General features: G+C 35.4%; 1 protein-coding gene across 6 annotated transcripts in view; it reads right to left on the bottom strand.

Annotated features, from left to right (window-relative positions):
* Positions 1 to 882: 882 nt before the first annotated feature.
* LOC135199452 (uncharacterized) overlaps positions 883 to 9,940 on the bottom strand; it is a 107,984-nt gene continuing 98,926 nt past the window's right edge. For all 6 annotated transcript variants that reach the window (XM_064227508.1, XM_064227510.1, XM_064227511.1 and 3 more), the window contains one exon: positions 883 to 9,737. In XM_064227508.1, coding sequence (XP_064083578.1) covers positions 9,557 to 9,737 — 181 coding nt within the window. In that variant the 3' untranslated portion in view covers positions 883 to 9,556. The remainder of the gene's footprint in view (positions 9,738 to 9,940) is intronic.

Below are 9,940 nucleotides of genomic sequence, written 5' to 3'. Positions count from 1 at the left end.
CTCCCCCGAAGGGGAAGGAGCCATGTGAGGGAGCTGAGATGGAGGGAGAAAAGAGGAAGATGTGTCCGTGACCAGGGAAGCAACCGGAGAATCCTCTGAAGACTCCCTGGCCGGCTTACGAGGCTTCTTCCTCCCCCCATAGCGCTCCCACTGCTCCTCCGACCAAGAAACACATACATTACATGACTCGGTGCGAGAGCAATCTCGCCCTCTACACCGAGTACAAAACTCATGAGGATCGACCTCAACAGAGGACTGAAAGGCCCCACACTTACGGCCCACCTCACCAGGGCACAATCTGCGGCTGATGGGGGCGGCACGGGGGTCTCTCCGGTTCTCAGGATTCCATTTCGAAGTTCAATCACTGAATGAATGATACAAAAAAACACACGTGCTTACGTATCCTTTTGCACAAGCACACAATAATAGAGAAAGCCAAAAGAAAATCTTCACGCAGTGAAGCACACAAAGCATATGACCATAGCGAGCAGAGAGGCGAACAACACATCTGTCTCCGTCGGCAACCAAAAGCAAAGTGGCTCCTCTCCTCGCAGTCGAGCTGACTGCCAACTGTGGGACAAGCAGTTAACTACCGAACTCCCTTGTTCGAAGCTTACGACCGATTCAGCTACCGCTAAGTACCATTCCTATTGTTAAAGGACCGAGGGTTTGCATACATACCGCAACAAAGGACACACACCTTACAAATAAACAACTTTGCCTCTGATGTCTAAATAAAACTGAAAATGCTGCAGATTCTGTCAGAGATTTCTTACTTTTATACATGTTCTTGTTATACAACCTGAACCCATATCCTGAAGTTTACTTTGGTAGTAATTTGGGTCTATCTTATCTGAAGGAAATGGTAAAAAAAATACTGGATTACATTACTTCCTTTACTGGAATGCATTCACATGATTTCATACAGATTGTTGATACACAAGCACATAGTTTAATTCCTGAATAATGTTGAGAAATTAATCTTCAAAAATTGCACACTTCTTCTCTAGCTTCAGCACAAAATTTTGGAGATATCTTTGCTGACATTAATTCTCTTACACAGTGCATGCTTGTGCAGTATTGCCTTTATGCCACTTAACAATAGTCAACAGTTTATATACATTATATATTATTTTTTTTTAAACGAAGCCTGCGTGGTAAGGAACTACTGAAATGAAGCTACAAGCTAGATGTTTGGTCTTTTGGAAAGGATATTGCACCTTGAAACAAATGTTTTATCCTGTATCCATGCATTATGAATATAGAAATACTCTAGAATGCAAAGCATGCTTGGGTATTTCTTTGCAATGATTCTGCTTTACAACCCATGCTTCCGCTTTTCACCTCTGGTTCAGAATGTGGCAATTCAACAGGAAATCTTATGTCTTTAGCACTTCTTTAATGAATATCTGTTTTCTGACAGAATAACATAATCTTAATTCTATATGAATGAACTTTTAGCATTAGAGACGTAAAACATGCATAACCAGAAACACCAATAATCTTTACTGCAAATTACTCAAAACAAATAAAAAATATAACATAAATTTAGGCATATCGTAAATGAATGAACACTATATTTGTGTTAACATATCCATACAGTACTCCCATACCATACTCTTAGCAGAAGCATTAGGCAGATGCAATATCCTTAAAAATGTTCATTCATACTGTGACTTCAAAAAGTCGTAAATACAATACATAAAATGAAATATTAATGAAATAAAGGACTCAAACAGATTTTTCTGAGGGCTCTCCCAATATACTTAAAATATTTCCAACTATGTAATGTGTATTTGGCACTACTTTACAAAAAATATTGGATCTTACCACAAAGGCTTCAGCGCAGAGGGGTTGCACCACTCAATAAAATGTTTATGATAAATATCCCTTCCCTCACTCCAATGTTAGCACTTTTGTACCAGTTTAGCTGTCTTTAGTTGTTTTATTGTGTCGAATGATGCAACAGATTAGTTCTAAATTATCTAAAACGATCCGAAGAATGAAATGTTAACATCTGATGCTGACGTAAGTATTACTATGGAGGAAAATATAAGGCATACAGTGAACAATTCATTTACAGAAGACTACAAAAATAAGTCTGACTTCAATAATAATCACAGTATTACATACATTTAGTGTGAGTGGATTACGACTCCCCTAGCCTGATCACAGTATCAAAACAATCCTTGAATAACTGAAAAGAGGTCTATAGTAATTGAAGGGAATTGGTGCTTTGCTTTTCATATTATACAATAAAAATAGATTTAGCTCTTGGCATGTAATTTGTTTGTTGGAAACCCCTGCCACAACCAAGGCATAACATTGACTGCTATTCAGTGTTGCAGATTGAATAGAATTCAGAGCATTTCACTTGTATAGACTGATTGCTAGGTATCTAAACCAACTATGTACGTATACTGTATTGCCATGAGTGTCAAGAGAATGTCAGGAAATCTTCAAGAATCGTGAGAAATACAATTTTTCTTGCTTTAGAAAACTTTGTGATGTTGATGTATGGATGAAATTCAGGTGTATGTTTTAGAAGGAATTCCAAATAATTTTGCAGCCCTCCTCAATCACCACTAAATAGAGCCTCACATTATTTAGTGTACTATATCCATAATCCAATTGAAAAATGAGCAAATACAACTGAAAAATAATATGCACATTCCTTCAGATATATATGCATATCTGGTATTTGTAAATCAAAATATTACCTTTCTCACTTAACTTTCTGGTATTTCAGCCATTACAGTATTTGTATTTCTATCAATATCTGGGCTCTAATTCCTTAATAATCTGTAACACAGAATAATACTGCTTCTTAAACAGGTCCACAAGGAAATAAGTATTAATTAAGGCCAATTCTGCATGACTTCCATGTGTACTGTAATTCGTTTGAGTACAGTCTATAAGCGTATGCATCTGTAAAAGTTACCCAATAGACAGATGTGACCTGGCTCATTGCACAGTACAGTAATCCTAATTTAAACAATATTTATACGTACATATCTATAAAATGATTTTGGTAAATTTACTTTAAAGGGATGCATAGGGCAATGACAAATCCGTATGATCTTACCTATGTGTCTTTTCACATTTTTTAACCAAACCAGGTACAGTCGTCTAACTCAACTCTGCCAGATCTCTCCCTCGGAAAACAGAATTGATGTACCGTGAGTCTCCCGTGGATTTGACCTTCCAGTCAACAGAATGGTTTGATTGAATTTCCTGTTCACTGGAACAAAGCTTACAATGGACCAGACCTAGGAAACGCACCTTGGCACAACTTACCCATCGGTAAGAGTTGAAAGTACGCTCCTTGGAACACAAATGGCTGCCATTGGAGATACTTATTAAGAAAATATATTTATATATATATTTTTAGAGACTTTAACAATAAAGACCAAGAAAATAGATACATAGTACAGATAGAAAGATAAATAGAATTTGCGGCAAGTACACACATATTCTGTATACTGTCAAATACTAATCAGTTCAATTGAATGGATTTGTGATTAACCATGGACAAAAATATCTATTACAATGTGCATACTAACATCATGTACACATTTGTGTGTGTAAATACCTGGCATTTCTAGTAAAAATCAAGGTAATTTGTACACAAAATACATACATAACACACATCCACATTTAAGAGAATGAAAATGAGTTTAAGTACTCTACAAGGATCACAAAAAACAAGATTTGCTATCGTTTATCATGACGAGAAAATGTCTTTCATTCTTTTTTTGGTCAGGAGAGAGATTTGATATTAATAGACCTTGAATAAGAATAAAAAAAAAAAAAAAAAAAAAAAAGAGAGACACAAACACACACAAATGTAACATGTACTGTACTGTACATACCTTCAAATATTTAGCAAATTCTATGCTAGTTTACACAAACATCTGGATGATCTTACCATATTTGTAGTTCAAAAAACACTCTTGAAAAAGAGAACATCAACAGTATGGGAATTTCGCTGAAAATGTTACGTACATGTATTTGAATCTCCAATGCAGACAACAACAGGCCCACATTAATTCTCTGAATCCATGTGCAGCCTTTTGCATCATTTTCATCTTGTCATTACACCTTAAATTTATAGATGATGAAATTTTTAAAAATTCTTTCCAAACTGATACTTCAACTCTATTAAAGTCTGAAAATATATTTCTTTTGTCACCAATGAACCAGCAAAGGTGTAGGACACTGGATATGCATACCTGGAGGAATTCCAAAACAACAATGCCTTGAGAATTTTGTGATCGATAGATTTCATATTTGAATGTTATTACGTAGGTAAAGATATCCCTTCAAATCCACATTTTCTTTGCTCCTTGACTGTACTAAAACATTTCTATTATTTTCATGTAGTATATAAGCAGGCATTATTGTTTCCCACAGAAGAATGTATACTAATTAGGTATACTGTGTATACATATATATACAGCATATATATACACATTTATCATAATACAATGAAGCTATTCAAAGCAATGAAGAGGGTAACCTCTTTTACGACATCAAAGCTCATTTATGATCTTGTAAGTGTTGCATGATAAAATGACATGAAATTTCTAAAAGAACAACCTGTCTCAACCATAATACAAATATGGATTAAACTTATAACGCACAAAGATCCCAGCTTGCCGAGAATTACACGCCTTATTGCCCAAGCTGCAACTGGGTGTTACCCACAATAAATTCCTATACCATATACATCAGTAAGTACCAGTCCTCTCAGGAACAAAAGAATGGGTGTGGTTCTCTCAGGAACAAAAGAATGGGTGTGGTTCTCTCAGGAACAAAAGAATGGGTGTGGTTCTCTCAGGAACAAAAGAATGGGTGTGGTTCTCTCAGGAACAAACGAATGGGTGTGCTGCATCGGTGTAACTACTAGACAGAACACAATTCAAACCGACATGTGACCTTCTGCAAATGTCTCTGTGACAGTCAAGTTTTACTATAACCTTCATGAATTTTAAGAGCAAGAGACAAAGGCCACACTTTGAAGATGACATATCATCGCTAGCGATTCAAAAGATTCCTGTGAGCTCTCTAAATAGAAAATGTTTGTTCTTTCAACATGCCTTACTTCAAAAGGGACAAATGAACTCAATTCTTCAAGATAAGAATCTGGAAACAACCTGTGGCTTTCCTCCTCTTCTGAAACTAATAAGAATTATTCTGTCAAGTTGCATCACAAAGCAAATTTTGCATGGCAATAACATTTGATGTAAATTATGACAGTCTGCATTAGGAGAGTAAATGTGAAGACAGCAAATATTCCACTGACCATCTCTTGATGGCAAGAGTTAGTACACAAAAAAAGGTTTACAAAAATTGTCTCTTAAAAGACCCCTTACAAGTTCATGAATGATCAGATTAAGATGCAAAGAGATTCTAAAAAGTTAACACTAGCAAAGGGTGAACTAGATCACCACTCCATAAATACCAATCTTTTTTTCCTTTTAGGAACTACAGATATCACTGCAACCAACAGAGCAATCAATAACAATTATGATACCTCTTTTGATGTAAATGGAAGCATAATGCTCTACACTACAACAAACCAAGAAAAAGCTTGCCTTACACCAAACACTAACTAAGGTTCGGAAAGGAAATCAAAGGAATCCTACGAAAACGCTTCTTTCAGAAACAAAACAAGGCAAATCCTTTCCAGTGTGAGAGTCACACAAAAGAATCTGACAAACAGCGGACGAAACGTGTAACAAGTCCACTGGCAGTTACCCTTTCGTGTGCCATCCCCTTTTAATCGACGCTCTCTCAAACATCACGTAACATAAGCAGCATTTTACTAAAATGATAAAATAGTTCATGAGGACTATTGCCTTGTCAAGTGAATGCCTGTTTCCACACTGCAAAAACAAACAAGAGGCTCCAGAATGAGATCATGTTTACAGTACAGTAGTACTTCAAAATTTTAAAGCAACAACAATCACATACTGCTTAATATAAAATTTTTAAACAAATATATTTATGTACATATTCCTACCTACCACTTTAAGAGCTCATAGTAGAGTTGAGTGTTTATTCATAATAAAGACATTCAATGCAAAATATATTCAAGTTTAGTATGTGGCTACACTTAACTATCTCACCCTTAAGGTGACAACAGAGAATATTCATAGAGTACAAGTTTACTGCAATTGACTTTATAAGTTCCAGCTTAATTGACATAAACCCTAAGGTATATAGAAGTCCTTATGTTTAAGGAATGAACTTGACTGGGCAGAAAATTCTCAAGTTTACACAGCAATGTAACATGACTTATCAAAGTCCCATACAATTTCAATTTCTCTAATCTATACTAACACTAATTACAGTCTCACAAATACTTTAATTGAAAGTGGCATATCCAACAGAATTCTTACATTGCAGATACATCTCCAGCGTTCTGAAGTAGTACTTTGAAGTCAAACCCTCAAAATGTTTAACAACACGAAACAGTAAAAGACCCTTCTCAATAAATAGCCCTGAATCTCATCACATATTTGGAGACAAAATTAAAGAGGGGAAAACAGAATGCACGAATACAGTAATACAGAACAAAGGTATTAATAACATCCTGATCAAGGTGACTGCAACTTACTGGGAGTGAAAGTTAAGTAACTTGCTTCCATACCATCTCAAATAGTTTTTCTAATTTCATTCAGAATTCCCAACTACATAGCAACAATATCTTCAAATTCATTGAGAGTACAGTACTTTCTTGATAATGCTTTTGTGATTCACCCATTCAAAATTTCTTCCATTGCACTTGACCGGACACCCTTTTTCCTATCTTACAAAATTTCATTTCTATTAATAACCAAAAGGATGAAAACCAAAGCTCAGTTTATCCACAAATGTTTCTGCTAACCTTCCATCCACCACACTTATATGTAATATATCGAAAAAAACGCTTTTCTAATCATTAAAATGTTAGGCGATTTAGTGTAACGAGGCTTTCACCGATGGAAAAAAAAAATCAACCCCATTTCATAAAAGTCTGGGAAACCAATGTTGCACTGGCATCTATTTTTACTTTCAGTTCTTTGAAGAACATTACCTACTGCCAGGCAAAAATGTGTGAATATTTCATCTGAAACCACAAAGACTGACGAACTCCTCTTCGGTGAACGAACTTCAATCAAAATACTCAATGACCACCCCAAAAAATAATAACACTAATAAATTCTAAAGTTAATTTCTCAATCTGTGAATATAGTGCAGTAGATCAGATCCATTCTGTTAATAACCATATTTTGATATGAAATTTTTAACAAGTAAACCAACCATCAGTGTGAGAAAATAATTGACAGCTTTCGCCATAATAATGAATAATAAATACTGGTACTTTCAAACTCAAAACAGAAATTCAGTCAAAACCCTTGAGTAGCTTTGCTGCAACAACCACTGAACAATTAGTTTCCATGGTTATTTTAGCACATGATATACTGTACTTCCTTATATCAGAACATACATTCTTATTGTTTACAAACACTGCTCCATTAAAAAGGTCACTTTCCTGCAACATTTCATATCCTCATCATGTGCTTCCATCATAGCAACTTCTCCCTGTTTCTCTACACAACGCACTTTCATATAATGTAGTACACATCACAAAATGCCTCTTCTTATTCCACTCTACAGGCCACAACAATGGTAGTTAGGAATTTTAAGCTAGTGGTCTGGTTCCATTACCTAATAATAATAAAATATGCTTCATATATCTTTCTTAAGAGGTGTCTCTTCTTACTTTCATGTGTTGAGCATACTTTGCTTATTCCACTTATGAGCTGCTGTTCCATTTTCTATGTGCTACCAATCTACTAATACATCCCCTTAAAGGATACCTTTTCAACATCCCTGCTATAAACAAATTTGTTCATATATCCCACTTAGAATGCTAATTTCACCTCTCTCCCATAGGCTAACCATGCATGCTCATACACCTCTCTCCATAGCTGCCTATTGTTCTCTTCATAACTGCTTGTTGTTATCTTTTATGCTACACACATTTCCTGAAATTACACCTAAGAGCTACCAACAACTAGTTATTGCAACTTCAACTACCCAGTAAAGGTGGATAAAGTGTCCCCAAAAACAATGTTACACAGGATCTTCTACAAACTGCTGCCCATTTTTCACTTTCTCCTTAAATGAAGAACAAAACTAATGATGTGCACAATTCATTTTCAAAAGGCATATGTGTACAGGGACAAATTCGTTCCAGTCAAGTAAACAATCCATGCTCTGCTCTCTAGACTTCACATAAGTAGGCAAATATTCAAATGAAAGAACTGCATAATATCAGTAACTTTGAAAGAAATACAGAAAAAATTGAAAAGTACTGTACTCCAAATTTTGCTTATCAGGAATAAAAAAAAATTCCAGAACGTAAGTGGTTTCTAATGGAAAAGATGAATGAAATGAAGAAAAAAATAGAAAGTCCACTCACAGTCTCTCTAACAGTTAATTCCAAAAAATGTATAAAATTGTGAATTAATACCAAAAAGATACAAACTTGTTATTCATAGCATTAATAATAACTAAACCGCTAAATATATAATAAATTTGCAATGAACATGAGTGCAAAATTTGGGATGCTACAAAAGAAATTACAGCTCAGTTGGGAAGTATTTTCTAAGATAAAGAACAAAAGTAAATCACTACAGAACAGACTATTAACTAATCTCATTTATTTCTCTGAAGCATTAACATCCTGGACACTTGAAAACGGTCATGAACATAAGAAATGAATATTCTCTATTCTCCCTTCTGCCTTTACTGTACTGTACATTGGACTAACAAACACTCTTTGAGTCCTGTATAGATTTCTGTAGCAATGGTTTATTGCTGCACCAGTAACAATATAAAGCCCTAACTTATAAAAAACACTTAAGTAGAGTTAAATGCACAAATACGCTGGTATTTGACGTCACGCTTCGCGCCATTGGAATTCACAGCTCTACTTTCAATGTGTGTGGCCTTGAAAATCTTTTCTCCTGTCCCTGAAAACAATACCACTCTTCTCCTCGACAAAATATTTTCGGCGCCTTTCGTAAAAACAGCAGTCATTTTCGTAAGCGCTGAGTCGGCGGAAACTTTACAAATCGACGTTGGATAAACTACGGCACGTGTCAATTTATACACTGATAATAAAGCACTTAAAACTTGATTTTCCATTCCATACTTATAGAAAATATAAAACACTAAAACATAAAATGATCACCATTGAAAAAATACATTATGCATAACCAAATGTTCTCTGCTATGCATCATATTCCAAAGCCATAAATGGTGGCAAAACATTCTCAACAGCCCAGCACTTTCACTCGAATGGTAAAGGATGGACCCTTTCTACATCTGCACCAAGTCACAGCAAATCAGTCTTCACTCTTGAAATCACACTGCTGTGTTGGCATTTTTATTTTCTTTCCTTGTAAATGTGAATGCCATAGCAAACACATCACGGAAAAGAGAGTAAGAGGTTGCAGAAACCTCGAAAAATAAGTCCTCAATATCTTGTGTTGGTGAATACCTAATGACGACACTTGGAATAGATCAAGCCTTCCATCATGTTGAATGAGTTTCCATCCGGATGCAATGTTATCAAAGCTCCTGATATTAACTGAGCCTCCAGGAAGCCAAAGTTGTCCACACCAGTGATGACGGCCGATTCTGACTTGAAGTTCTCATTTTGTACAATTACAGTTGCATTGCTATAAATGAATGAGGTTCAGTTGTAGGTGATTAACATCATAATTTATTATTGTCATTATTTTTCCTATCTTCACCTAATTCTCAGCTTAAAAGGAAATTATAATCAGGCTGGCCAGAGGGACAATGTTTTATTCAAGTCTATGTTTCAGAATTGTGAGTATACTCGTGTTCATGAAAATGACTGAGTCAGAACTTCTTTAAC

This window comes from Macrobrachium nipponense, chromosome 25, assembly GCF_015104395.2.
Source record: "Macrobrachium nipponense isolate FS-2020 chromosome 25, ASM1510439v2, whole genome shotgun sequence".
Taxonomy (NCBI): domain Eukaryota; kingdom Metazoa; phylum Arthropoda; class Malacostraca; order Decapoda; family Palaemonidae; genus Macrobrachium; species Macrobrachium nipponense.
This window is presented reverse-complemented; position numbering and strand designations above follow the sequence as displayed.